Here is a 15,246-nt window from a genome sequence, read left to right on the forward strand (position 1 = left end):
CGAGCTAACGACGTTAACCAAAAGCGCTTACGGGAGGCAACCCGGATTCTAATCTCATTTTTCTTTTCTTTTCTTTTTCTTTGTTTAGTTTTCGCTCTTATGTTGTGTTGGTTTTGTGTTTGTTTTGTAGGTTGCCCATTGTCATCACCTGTTGGAAAGAAGGGGTTTTATGTAGAGTTTAGAGAGTAGGGGAGAGGGCTCCCCGAGGGCTTGGAGAGACCTCGGGGGCCTCTCCAGCTTTCAAAGAGAATTCCAATCAGGAACTCCCTGCGGTTGCCCCGCGGTCTCTCCGCGGGCGCGGGTGAGTTTGGAGAGGGCGCGGCAAATAGGAGAGGGCGCGACCCTTAAATCAGCCAAAATGAAGGAATTGGATCAGGAACTTCCCGCGGTTGCCCCGCGGTCTCCTCGCGGGCGCGGGAAGTTCTGGAGAGGGCGCGGCTGTTTTGGAGAGGGCGCGGCCCCCATCAGGTAAGAAATCGTAAAATTGGTCAGGAACTCCCCGCTGTTGCCCCGCGGTCTCTCCGCGGGCGCGGGAGAGTTCCCGAGACCGCGGCAATTTCGGGAGAGGGCGCGGGGATCCGGGTTTCTTAAACCCGGACGCACCCCTCTCCTTCTCTCTCCTCTCTTATTTTCTCATCTCCTCTCTAATTTTCCCCTTTCTCTCTCTACATACACTCAAACCCTAACCCCAAATCATCAAATCCTTACTCCTTTCTTCTATTTTTCCATCAAATTTTCACAAAATCTACCTTATTTCTCCATTTTCATCACTTCTACTCAAGTTTCTCGTGATTTTTCGGCAAATTCCGGTAGTGTGTGGTGCTCTTCGCTTGTTTTGAGTCTCTAATCTTGGTATACTTCTAACCTTTGTATTATTCTTGTCAATTTCAATTGATTTCTTTACATTGGTTGGTTTATCTTGATTTTGAGCATGATTTTTGTGTTTCATGATTATTTTTGTGAAATTTGGTATTTTTGAGTGATGATTGATTTCTCTAGAAAAATCTTGCATATATTTGATGGATGATTGTTCATATTGGTATTTGTTGTTGGAATTTTGGTTGTTGTGTTGATTGAAACAGGTACCTTGTAGTTTTTGGGGGTTTTGGTTGGATTTGAAGGAGGATTGTGAGTGTTTGAGGTGTTTGTTGTTTGATTGAGGGAGTTGGACTATTTCTTGTGCATTTTTTGTGAACTTGTGTGATAAAAAAAAAAGATGAATTTGTTGAGGCGATCAAAGAGTAGCAAGAACCGCTCAACCCAATCTCCCGGCCAATCTTCTCAAGGCCAATCCTCTACCCCTAACCCCCAAACACATACCCCTAACCCCCAAACACACTCTACTAACCAAGATGACGCCCCTCCTCCTCTCCCTCCTCTAAAATTGTGGAACCGGTCCAAGAAATTGCCCATTTACAACAAAATGAAGGACCGTAGGTTTAGACCCTCTCGCCACTATTTCCGTGACGATATGGCCAAGCTAGGGATAGATAATGATCTTGAGGTGCTTCTAAACAACCTAAGCTTAGGTGAATTCTTGAAGTTTAACCCCCGTACTTACTTGGAACCCTCGATCGAGTTTTTCTCCACTTTCGAGTTCAATAGGGTTGGGGACACCGACTACATCATCTCCTTCCAACTCTTCAACATCAAACACACCATGAACCTAGCCGAGTTTAATGTGGCCTTAGGTTTCAACCCCGATGGGGATATTTTCGAACCCCTTATCTCCCATGCCAAAAGTGAGTATAATGAGGTTGCTTGGTGGAGAACCATAGCCCACAAAAAGCAATTTGACTCCAAAACTTCCCTTGCTAGTGAGATCATTCATCCGGCCCTTAGGATCCTTCATAGAATTCTTGGGTACTCGGTTTATAGTAAGCAAGATTTGGGTAAGTTATCTCGGGAGGAGATAATGGTTTTGTGGATGGCTACTAAGCCGGAATTGGGTTCTAGGATTAACTTTGGGTACATCTTCATGGAAGGGTGCAAGGAGATAATGCATGGGGTGAAGACGGGGGAGGTTCATTGTGGGGGCATGGTGACCCGGTTGGTGAGATATTTCAACCAAGAGCGGTTCTTGGAGTCTTGCACTCCGGTTGGAGGGAGTGAGGACATTTGGATCAATTTGAGGCAAGTTAACACCCTCCGCTTCATTACTAGTACTAAGAGAGCCGGTACCTACTCTTGGCTAGTAAGGAATACCCACCACTGCCTTTTACCTAACCCGGCCGCTACCTCCATTTTTCGCGAGGCTAGGAATGTTTGGATGATCCCTAGGGACAATGGTAGGGTTGATGAGGATGAGATGGAGGAAGATGTTAATTTTATTGAGGGAGTCGGGTTAGAGGATGTGAATGAGGAGGAGGTAGGACGAGGATAGGAACAAGAGGCACAACACCAACAACCATTTCAACAACAACAACACCAAGGAAGAAGAAGAAGACAACAACGACAACAACAACAACAACAACAACAAGAACAACAACAACAACCGCCATATGACATTGAGCAAGATATGGCGGCTATGTGGGCGCAAATGGACCGCATGAGACTTTCCATGCATGGTAAGTATTCCGACCACCAAACTCTTTCTTATCAAACTAGTGCCTTATATGATGCTAGTGTACGTAGGGGGGAGGTCGCACCCCCGGTCAACTACCCTTATGTGCCGCCCCAACAAGGGCCGGTACCTTCCCGGGGTGGTGATGGCCTCCCTACGTACCCTTATTGGCAAGGGGTTGAGACCCCCGATGTTCCAAGGCGCAACTTCCCGCCTTATGACTATAGGGCCCCGGGGGGGAGTGATTATAGGGGTGACCCCGCTTATTATTATGTTGACCCCCGTCACCCCGAGCCCCTCGTTCAACAACCGCCCTTTGACCAATTGACCCCATCCCAACAAGACCTTTTTAGGGGTTATTACGGTTTTCCTCCCGGTTTCACCGGAGGTTGGGATGGGGGTGATGGTTTTGGGGGTGATGATGGTGCCGGCCCGAGTGGCCATTAGTCCTTTTATTTGCATATTTGTCTCCCTTTTGTTCTCCCCTTTTCCCTATTTTTGCATGATTGTCGGCATCGGGGTCGATGCTTTCATTTTGTGAGGGGGGAGGGTCAAAAGGATGTGTTAGCATGGGAACGGCACCTTTGGCTCGGTGGGAAGTTTTTGATAAGGTTTTTGGTGGATTTTGGCTATTGGTCTCGTTGTTGTGTTGCTTGTTGTTGATTATTTCTTTGGATGATGTTTTTGGGATCTTCTATATAATTTTTTTTTGATGATGATGGTTTCTTTTAGGTTTTTGTAAATAGTTAGTGTTTTCGTTTTCTTTATTGTTTGCTTTTTTTTGGAAGTTACTAACAATTTCACTTTGTATATATATATCTTTCTTTTCTTTTACTCACCTTGTTCGTAGCTCATGCTTTGGATTGCGGAGCCCTTTGGAGAAGCTTCTGCGAACTCTTTGGGTACTTTAGTCTAGCACGGATGCTTGGTGAGGTCTTTCTTATTTTACTTTTTTTTATTTATTTTCACCTTTTTATCTTCTTGGTTGCTTAGATTAGGAATAGACTTAGGGGAAGTTGAACGGTTCGAGGACGTATGAATTTAACACCTAGTGTGTTTGGGGTCTTTGGCGATGTGGCCATTAGACCACTTGTTTGTCGATTGGGATAAATGTGTTATGATTGCATCTTTGCCCTTTCCTCTTTCCCTTTCCTATCTTTATCTTAGTTTACCATCTTTTCTTTTCTTTCACTTTTCTTTTGATTCTTGTGGTGTGCATATCTTTTTGAGGCCTTCTTTTTACTCTTTCTCTTTTTGAATATTGGACTTATATGCAATGGACTCTTGCTTTTGAATAATAGTCTTCCTAGGTAATTATGGTATGCATGGTTTGAGATTACGTTTGGTTGATTCTAGGATAAAGCATGCTAAGATAGATGTCTAGAACTAGGGGGATCATGAAACCGGATTCTACTCGTTTGTGGCATGTTGGTAGTTGCTCCCTATCTTTGATTTGACAACCTTAGTGTGTTTTTGCTACAACCATGTGAGATGTATAATTGTTCAAGCTTTCATCAAATACTTGCATGAGCGGCATGGATCCTTGATTTTCGCAAACCTAATCTAGAATCTTAGCATATGATTCCTAAGACCGTGACCGAACTACCTAGGAAGGACAAAGGCAACTCTTTCGGGGAGGTATTTTCTTTTTTTTTTAGGTTAGGATAGTCCATTTTATGTTTACTTCTTGGATTTGGGGATACATTTGCCTACTTGTTACCCCTTTGAGCCTTCTTCCCTCTTTTCAAGCCGCATATTTAGACATTTTGAGCCTTTTGTTTCGTTCTCTTTCTTTTTGGTTTTTTTGAAGCAAGGGTCAATGTTTGGAGATTGTGGTGTATGAAGTTGGAGTTTGGTTCGATTTGGTAAGCATATTTGAGTTGTTTTTGGTGAATAATGGTAAATGCTTCTGTAAAAGCCGTCCGAATTGAGAAAGAGGCAAGGACTAATGCTTTAAAGGTTTATGAGAACTTTCAAAAAAAAAAAAAAAAAAAAAATCTTTTACCTCTCTTTGCATTGAGGACAATGTTTCCTTTAGCTTGGGGGGAGAAGCGTTATATGTTCACGCTTTTTGTTTCTATTTTAGTAGAGTATTGTTTTGAATAAGCTTGGGGGTGTTAATACATTTTTGTTTGGTGATTACTTAAGTTTGGTGTTGAGATTTGGTCGGTCTTTGCTTCACAATTTTAGGATAACCACCAAATTTTAAATTCTTAGCCTACCTTAACCCTTCTTGCCTTACGTTACAACCTTGGGGAAAGACCTTTGGACCTAGGAGTTGAGTCTTTCATCGGTGGAGGGAATCATAGGTTGTGGACTAAGGAAAGGGGATGCGAAATCAAGATGTCGAGTAGCCTAAAACTTTGATCTTTTTCCGGTTCCTTCGTGGAATCTATGAGGTGCTCACTAAGGGGAGATATGAGATTAGTAGGGGGAACGCAGTAAGATTGTTTGGGATGAAGGTGAAGTGTGATAACTAGTTCCTATGCTTAGCATATTTATGTTTCAATCAACCTTAGGTATCTTATAGCGTGCATACCATAATTCACTTTAGAAAGTTTGTTATTCATTTGAATTATAGTCTCTTTGTAAAGTCCATTTCATAAAGATTTTTGTTTCCTTTCTTTCTTTTTCTTTTCTTTCCTTAGTTTGCCTCTTGGGGGTTTGGTGGAGAGTTATGGGTAAACTCTTAGGATACCCTTACGAGAGCATCACTCGTCCTCTAGAGCGATCTAGAGGTTCAAAATGGCTTGTTGTAGCTAAAAACAACCGTGATTCCTACGACAGTGAGTCCTAGTGTAAATTCTTACCCCTCTTTTTCTTTTTATTTCGATTTGTCCTTTCTTATTCCTTCTTGGCCTTTGTTTTGCTCGGGACGAGCAAAAGTCTAGCTTGGGGGAATTTGATGAGTGTCATTTATGGCACTCATTAGGTTGTCTTTTAGGTTTTTTCTTTCCCTTTTTGTTGCTTTCTTCTTTTAGCTTTGGCCCTTTTTCCTTTAGTTTCTCCTTTTTCCTCTTTCTTCGTGTTTCTCGTGTTTTTCCTTTATTTTGCTCTTTTTCCCTTTTATTTCCTTTCTTTGTTTACTTGTGTAGGTATTGTGAGATCCACCTTGGCAAATGATGCAATTCGGGACCTCAATGATCAAGCAAGGAAGGAGCAATTGGCTAGAGAGGGCTTAGAGAGACCTTGGAGAGACCTCGGAGAGGTCTCCATGGTTTTCCATCAAGCCGCGGGCGCGGGCTCTTTTGTTCAAAAATGCCAAAAAGTTGGCAGGAACTAGCCGCGGTTGCCCCGCGGTCTCTCCGCGGGCGCGGGCATTTTGGAGAGGTCTCTCCCTCAGAGAGACCGCGGCTCCCCTGATAAGCCTTTGGGAGCAGGGGACTTCGCCGCGGGCGCGGGTCATCAAGCCGCGGGCGCGGGCCTTTGAGGCCGCGGGCGCGGGCCTTTGAGGCCGCGGGCGCGGGTTCTGCCCAGGCAGCCCGCGGAGGGTTCCGTACCCATTTTTCCGCGGGCGCGGGTTTTTCGAGAGAGACCGCGGGTGCTGCCGTTTTCTTCTTTGCCTATAAATAGAATTGTATTTCCTTTTTGGATGTAACTTTTGATAATATTTTCATTTTTTAGCTTAGTTTTAGAGAGAGATTCTAGAGAGAAATTAGAGAGAAGTTCTTAGTTTTGGATTGTAACTCAACATTTGATCACTCAAGTTTGGATTTCTTCATTTTCAATCTTCAATATTAGTGAGAATCTTTTCTTTCTTTCATCTCTTACTTACTTGCTATTTTATTTATGTTCAATGTTTGTTTTTCTTGGATTTGAGTTTGATATTATTGAATACCTTGATTCCTATTAGATTTTGATATAGATACGATGATCAATGCAATTTCTAGTTATTTGGTTTTGAATCTCACCATGTTTAGTGAGTAGATTAGTTGCTAGGGAAAGGGGGAAGCATGTTCGGTTAATGGAAATGCTAGTTGATGCTCTTTGATTGGTTGATTTGTTGCAATTAATTTGGTTGACATAGTTTTTCATGAGATTGATTAGATTAGGATTGATCACCCTATAAGATTAATCTAGATTGCATTGCAACTCTTAATGACATGACCAATTGATTTGAAGGTTGCTCTAATTGATTGGGTTTGCTTGTGATTCTTCTTGGTTTGCCTTTCTTAGTGACCACTAGATTGGCCTATAGGAGATAGCATTTGAGCTCTCTTGATCACTACTATTGTTTGTCCATTGCAATACTTGAGCTAATTGATTGAGATTTGTTCTAGCATTATCATTGATCTTGCATGTGGAACCCATATCCCTAGTGTTTAGACCCCTTGATTACTAGTTAAATTCGATCTAGTTCACTTAGGTACCAACCATAACCTCATTTTCGACTTCGAGGTAGCTTGACTTAGACTTTAGTTTTCATCATTGCATTCCCTTGGGATCGACCCTTAACTTACCCTATATTCATATAAGGTTGGTTAGGTGTTTACAAATTTAGTTTGACTTGGGGAAAGGGTAGATAACGACATGCATTTTCCTCACGTCATCTACTAATCAATTGTCCGTGTCATAGCGTACTTACAATGCAATCTAGTGTATTAATCAAAGATGGCCAAACCTCAATTAATCACACACATGCACATGAAAAATCAACCAATTTAATCATATCATCAACTCCATCAATTATCCCCAAATTACACTTTTCCATCATTCATGCATGCTTCACCATCTCCCTAGCTAGAGAACTACTCACTAGCCATAGAAATGGAGATCAAAACTACAACATTCATCAAATTAATCATCAACATGCTTGAATTCAAAGATTAAACCAACAATCAATCAAAATCAATCAAAATTCAATCAATAACCAAATCAATCATCAACAATATGAAAAACTAATGAAATCAACTAAAATCAAAATTGAATTGAGATTAAGAAGAAGATCCTTACAAAACTTTGATCAAAAGATCAAATACAATGATGAATTCTTGAACAAACACCAAAGATCATGAGTTTCTCTCTCTAGTTCTTGAGTTTCTCTCTCTAAAAATTCTCCAAAAACTAACTATATAATTCAATCTAAAACTTCCCCTCTAAAAAAAGGTAGAAATAACTATATATACAAGGAGGAGGTCGGTAAAGACGCCCAAAAATAGACCCTCGTAAGTGCGGGCGCTCGGAGGGGGGAGAAAGGCACGCACGGGACATACCCAGGCATGTGCGCCCGCACGTGCCTGGTGTGCGGCCGCACACGACCACTGTGCGGCCGCACACTCCCTGTGTGCGCCCGCACGTTCCTGGGTTTCCTCCCCTTCTTCTCTTCGTCCTAGCTCAAGTGATGCACGCACCTATGATGATGATGATGGAGGACAAGGTAGGCAGAAACTTTCTTGAACTTCTTGAAGAATGAAAGCCATGAATAAGGCACAAACAAAGCCTTGAAGCTTGCCCCTTGGATCCACCTTTGACTTAACACTTCTTGCACCTTTTCTAGGCATAAAAGCAATGAAAAATAGTAGAGAGGAGGCTCGGGAATTCTTGGACAATCGATTACCACTTACAAGCAAAAGATAAAAAACAAGTAAAAGAGAAAAATAACAAATAAACTAGAAAAAGACATGAAAAAGAGAAATAAACTACAAAAAGCATAAAATGAGGAAAACAAGAATAAAACCAAGGAAAACTAAAGAAAAGAGAGATAAAATGAAATAAAAATCATCCAAAAACAAACCAAATGAGTGCCAATCATATCCAAATGAGTAGTTTTCTCGCTAGGGAAATGGTGAAGCATGTTTGAGTGATGGAATAGTGTAATTTGGGGATAATTGATGGAGTTGATGATATGATTAAATTGGTTGATTTTTCATGTGCATGTGTTTGATTAATTGAGGTTTGGCCATCTTTGATTAATACACTAGATTGCATTGTAAGTATGCTATGACACGGACAATTGATTAGTAGACTTGCAATTTCACGATTGAGGTGCTTTGTTATGTTCCCTAGTTAGTGTTTAGCATAGTTGACGCTAGTTAGACCTCTAGGTGAACCACCTTAGCATGCTCTTTTGGATACATGATAGTTTTCCCTCATATCGATTGACTTAGTCGGTTTGACCTCCCAAATTACCAATTCCATTGTGAATGTATGTGGATCCATTGCCCTAGTGTTTTAGATCGATTAAATACAAGTTTGCATACCTAGTTTAGACCTAGTCCTACTTCAAACCCCTTTTGTTTCCGAAATAGCTTAATCTAGACTTCGTGCACTTAACATCATTCCCTTGGGATTCGACCTTGACTTGCCGCTAGACTATTAGGGGTTGGTTAAGCATATAAATATTGTTTGATAGGGCAAGCTGGTAGCCCAACGACCTACCATTCCTAGCCACATCAAATATAAAATTTAATTATCAAAATTACAATAACAAGAAGTTAAAGGCATTAAAAATATTTGAAAATTAAGATAAACCAAAGTAAAAAGTAAAATGTCTAATATAAAATGAACTATTTTCTTCATCTTCCTCTTCATCATCATCTTCCTCTTCATCATCATCTTCCTCTAATTCCTCATCCTCTCCCTCTTCCACTTCCTCATATTCATTACAAGAAAGCTCTTAGGCTTCTTCCTCACCTACTTCAAATTCAGATAACAAAGGAGTATTTTCAATTGAAGCAACTTGGAATGCATTAGGCTTAACGGGCGCATCAATAACTCCTCTTGCCTTAATGTTGAAAACAAACCACCACTGATTTCTTTCATTACTACTACTACTACTACTACTACTACTAGGACAAGCAGCATAATGTACTTGTTCGGCTTGATATGCCAGTACAAACGGATCATATTTTGGATATCGTTTTGAATGGTTCACCTCAACAAGATTATACTTATCATGTATCCTAATGCCAGGTCCAACATCAAACCACTCACACTTAAACAACATTGTTGTATAACGCTTTCTTGCTCCAACATAAGTTAACTCTATTATTTCTTGTAGAATTCCATAATAATCATTTCCTTGGACACTTTTCACACATATACCATAACTCATAGTTGACTTGTTTTTTCCATGAGAAAGAGTATGAAAATTATAGCTATTGATGTGATAGTGATTAAATTTTCTAACTCTTGTTAGTGGTCCAAATGCTAACGAGCGAACAATGTCATTTTTGATGCCCTTTTCCAATACCTATATTAATCAAAGGTTCAAAATGTCATTACGGTCATATACAAACATGCTAAAAACACTAGTTAATCATATATTTAATTATTATTTTATATTAGTTAAGTGACTTACATAATCTTTGAACCAATTAGGATATGTGTCTTCATATTTGACCCCAACTTCATCTGAACTTTGGCATCTATGTTCTCTGATCATTTGTTCTTTAAACAAACTGTTAATTATATTAGTATGTAAACATATAGATATGTTACAAGCAACAAGTTATGGTACTTTTATAGAAATTTACCTTTCATATTGCTGTAGAGTTTCACAATTACTTAGAACATATCGGTGAGCAACTTTGTAATATTTTTCAACAAGGTAACAAAGTTGACCTTCTGACGAACTATGTCCAAAAGTTGAAGAGAACATCTCATGTAAGTCAGGATTATTGTTCAATTCACTTTCAGCATGTGCACCCAATCCTAAATCCTTCACCTTAGAGTCAACTTCTTCTTCAAAATAAAAGGAGCAAAAATTTGTTACCTCCTCGAGTAGGTAGGCATTACAATTGAGGCTTCCACTCGCGCTTTATTAACCACTTTCCTCTTTAAATGGTATATAAACCTATAATAAAAAAAGCTAAGTATCTTCAAATTAATTTTTTTAAAAAAAGAAAGTAAACAATGAATTTTATATAATAACCTCTCGAAAGGGTACATCTACCTATATTGAATCGGCCCACCAATTTTTGCCTCATATGGCAAATGAATAGGAAGTTGCTCCATACTATTAAAAAAACCAGGCGGAAATATTCTCTCTAATTTGCAAATAATTTCAGGAATATTTTCTTCCAATTGCACCATGTTAGTAATTTTTAAGGTGGTGGAGCAAAGATCTACAAAAAATTGGCTCACCTCAGTAATAACATTCCACACATTCAAGGATAACAAGTCTTTAAATATCGCTGGTAGCAATCGTTGCATAAAAACATGACAATCATGACTTTTCATACCGAATAGCTTACACTCCTTTAAATCAACGCATCTACCTAAATTAGAAGCATATCCATCAGGAAACTTTAATTTCTTCACTCATTCACAAATAAGTTTCCTTTTCTCTTTAGGCAACACAAAAGGAGCATTCGGTTTTAAAGTCCGTTTTTCCCCTTTACTAGTAACAACATCTTGCGCCTCCAATTTTCGTCCTTTACAATACTCCCCCAAGTCTCTTCTTGCTTTCACATTATCTTTAGTTTTACCCTTAGCATCCATTACAGTGTGAAACACATTATCAAATACATTTTTTCAATGTGCATGACCTCAAGATTGTGGCGTATCAAGAGCTTGCTCCAATATGGAAGCTCCCAAAAGACGCTTTGCTTTGTCCAATGGTGGAACTTTCCATATCCTTCTGCCTCATTATCATCACCCCTTATTTACTCAACAATTTTTGAAAATAAAGATACTCTATTCCAAATGTCCTCACCACTCATTCGTGGTGGTGGGGAATCATTCTCTACTCTGACTTTAAAAAAAGCACTCTTATTTTTTCGAAAATTATGATCATGGGGTAAAAATTGACGGTGACAATCAAACCAACTTTGTTTTCCACCATTTTTAAGAGTGAAAGCCTTAGTGTTTTCCATACAATATGGACAAGCTAATCTACCCGACGTGGTCCATCCTGAAAGCATGCCATAAGCTGGAAAATTACTAATAGTCCAAAGCAATGCAGCCTTCAATTGTAAATTTTGTTTTTGCGAGATGTCGTAAGTCGGTAACCCAACCTCCCATAATTTCTTTAACTCTTCAATAAGAGGTTGCAAGTACACATCAAGATTCCCTTTAGGATTCTTCGGACCTGGAATTTTCAAACTTGGAAACATAAAAGGTTTCTTCATGCACAATTCAGGTGGAAGATTATAAGGAGTTAAAATGACGGGCCAACAAGAATATTGCCTTCCTGTCTTTAATTTCCAAATGTTGAAAATCCGTCGGTACAAAGACCTAGTCGGACATTTCTAGGCTCCGCAGCAAAAGAAGGGTACTCATCATCTAGGTGTTTCCACGCCTCTCCATCACTTGGATGAGACATAAGGCCATGAACTCGAGGATTATCTTTATGCCACCTCATCTGCTCCGCAGTAGATCTTGTTGCATATAATCTTTGTAATCTCGGACCTATAGGAAAGTAAATAAGAGCACTATGAGGAGAATTGTTGCCACTTTCTCTAAGTGTCTTATAACGACTTCCTTTGCAATATAGACATTCTTTGAGATCTTTGTGTTCTTTCCAAAATAACATACATCCATTTGGACATACATGAATCTTTTGGTGCGGAAGTTCTAGCCCTTCAAGCAATTTCTTAGTCTTGTAAAAATTATTTGTCATCTTGTTTTCTTCTAGGCACATGTCTTTCATTAAGGAAGCAACACCATCTATAGCTTGATGTGGAATATTATACTCGCACTTGATGTTTGCCATCCTTGCAGCAGCAGACAATACAGACAACTTGCAGCCATCATACAATGGCTCTTCCGCTGCCTTCAACATGTCAAAGAACTTCTTATAACTAGCATGTGGCTCTTTTTCAATATTTTCTAAACCGCCTTCTACTCCAAAGGCATCTAATACTATGTTTCTATATGGGTTCAATGCATCCTCGGTGGATATGGAGCTGCTACTTTGGGATTCTCTTTGGAAGTGCCGTTCACCATGAAAAACCCATTGGAAATAGTTAGGCAAAAAACCATGCCTATAGAGATGCTACTTAACGGTATCAAGATCTTGATAAGGAATATTTTGACACTGTGCACATGGACATTTCATCACACCATCTATCACGACATTGTCTTGTGTGGTAGCAAATGTAATAATTTCATTGACGTTTTTAGCAAAGGCTAGACTAAGGAATTTTCCTTCTAGCCGTTTATACATCCATGCTCGATCCTCCCTTATTATATAGCAATTTCACTAAAAAATAAATGATACAAAAAGCATAGACAAAGTAAGTAAAGCACTTAGAAGAATGACATTCTTTTTGGTCATTTAACTATTTAAGGTCATCAAAATGAAAATTATTATTACCAATTAACATCATATGTATTTATAACTTGCTAAGAAAAGAAATCACAAAAAAAGCATGTTATAAGGTTTTAAGGTGTTGTAGAACCAAAATCAAGCTAATTCGGCCAAAATGGGAAGAAGCGTTCCCGTTTTCTACATGATCCTTCTAATGAAATTATAAAGGCTTCAATCATATCTAATATATGTATTTTTAACTGCCTAAGAAAATAAATAACAAAGAGAAACCAATTTATAATGTTTTAAGGTCTGGTAGAACTGAAATCAAGCAAATTCAGGCAAAATGAGAAGAAGCGTTCCCATTTTCTACGCGCTCTTTCTAATGAACTTGAAAAGGATTGATTCATGTCAAATATATGTATTTATAACTGCCTAAGAAAATAAATCACAAAAACAAAGCATGTATTAAGGTTTTAAGGTCTTGTAGAACCAATATCAAGCAAATTCGGGCAAAATGAGAAGAAGCATTCCCATTTCCTACATGTTCTTTCTAATGAAATTATAAATTCTTGAATCATGTCAAATATGCATATTTATAACTGCCTAAGCAAATAAATAACAAAGCAAAAACAATTTATAAGGTTTTAAGGTCTTGTAGAACCAAAATCAAACAAATTCGGGAAAAATGGGAAGAAACATTCCCATTTTCTACATGCTCTTTCCAATGAACTTATAAATTCTTGTATCATGTCAAACATGTGTATTTATAACTCCATAAGAAAATAAATCACAAAAACAAAGCATGTTATGAGGTTTTAAGGTCTTGTAAAACCAAAATCAAGCAAATTCGGGCAAAATAGTAAGAAGCATTCCCAAATTCTACATGCTCTTTCTAATGAACTTATAATTGTTTGAATCATGTGAAATATATGTATTTATAAATGCATATGTATAGAAATCACAAAAACAGAGCAAGTTATAAGGTTTTAAGGTAACCAAAAAGTCCCTCTCTAGGGTGAGTAAGTCCCAAGCTAGGGTTCGTGAGTGAGTTTGTGCGTTTTCGTCCAGAATTCTGATCGATTTTCAATTAAATTAGAGAAATTTCTTCCTAGTTGATTAAGCAATTAACAGAGGGTGGCAGAGGATTTAATCAAAGATTGGGAAAAGTTTAGACTAATAGAAGACAAAGGGGTTGTTCTAGGTGGAGACTATGTCGAGATTGTGAGTGAGGACACAAAAACCAAATTGAACCTCACTCTCGTAGGAAAATTATGGACGGTGAAACCGTATAACATTGAAGCGATGAAGAGAACTCTGACTAATGTGTGGAAATTAAATGAGAAGTTTGCAGTTAGGGTTGTGGAGAAAAATTTGTTTGTCTTTCAATTTTTTTGCGAGGAAGATAAGGAGCGTGTGCTAGAGGGTAGGCCATGGTTTTTCGATGAAAAGCTATTGTTCTTGCAAGAGGTTCATGGAACTGAGCAACCTTCCGAAATAGTGTTCAAGCAGACTCCGATGTTGGTGCGGCTTTTGGATGTACCCTTGAATAAGCGATCTTTGGAGGTTATGTATGATGTGGGTGAATTGCTTGGTGGTTTCTTAGAAGCAGATGAGGATGATCCTTTGGGGTGGGGTGATTGTTTGAGGATCAAGGTTCTCATTGACATTCACAAACCTTTAAGACGTGGCTTGTTTCTGGCAGATGGTGGAATCAATCTCGATGGGTTGGTTTGAAGTATGAGCACTTAGCGGACTTTTGTTTCTTTTGTGGGAGAATGGAACATACGGAAAAGGAATGTCAATGCAAAGAGCAGCAAGAAGAAGATGAGTCGGAGTTGGTCTATCAATATGGACCTTGGCTTCGAGCAACTCCAAAGAAGAAGATGAGAATTGATTTGGCAGAAAAGGAAAAAGAAAAGATATGCATGGAGAAGATGCGATCCTTGGCAAGAACAAAGAAAGCTCTATCCTACAATGATCCGGATACAATTAAACTCGGTCCTGTAGGGGCTTCTCGAAGATTGTCCTTTTCCACCCCATCAAAGGAGGTAAATAAAGTCAAAAAGTACAACCTAAAGGCAAAAGAAGCAGAGCTACTTACTGTTCTGGATAGTAGTGGCTCGAAGATGGTTTTGAGAGCAGTAAGCACAGCATTGAATGAGGAGAAGGAGGCAGCAGGTTCGGGTAACAAAATGGAGCATTTAGAGGAGAAGGATGAAGATATAAGGGAGGAAAAAGAGAAGGATGAGGCAAAGTAAACAGTATGGGATGGGATAGAGGGGGAGAGTGTGAATGAAAAAGAAAAAAAATAAGGGGGAGGGAAGTCTGGAGGTGAATGTTAAAATGGGAGAGGGAAAAGAATGTGAGAAAAGAAAATTGAGAGCTGTGACTATCTTAAGGGGTGCTAAGGAAGGAAACATAGGAAGTGGGCAGAATGTTGTAGGAGTTAAGAGGGGGAGCAGGGAGGATGAAATTGATGATGATGCTA

The 15,246-nt window shown here is 39.2% G+C and overlaps 1 protein-coding gene across 1 annotated transcript; it reads left to right on the forward strand.

The window, feature by feature from the left end:
• The first annotated feature begins 14,060 nt into the window (after positions 1-14,060).
• Positions 14,061-14,492, forward strand: LOC145594097 (uncharacterized). Its single transcript, XM_081650434.1, has one exon. The coding sequence runs from the start codon at positions 14,061-14,063 to the stop codon at positions 14,490-14,492; it is 432 nt and encodes a 143-aa protein (XP_081506560.1).
• Positions 14,493-15,246: the final 754 nt, after the last annotated feature.

Source organism: Chenopodium album, chromosome 19 (assembly GCF_948465745.1).
Source record: "Chenopodium album chromosome 19, dcCheAlbu1.1, whole genome shotgun sequence".
Lineage (NCBI taxonomy): Eukaryota > Viridiplantae > Streptophyta > Magnoliopsida > Caryophyllales > Amaranthaceae > Chenopodium > Chenopodium album.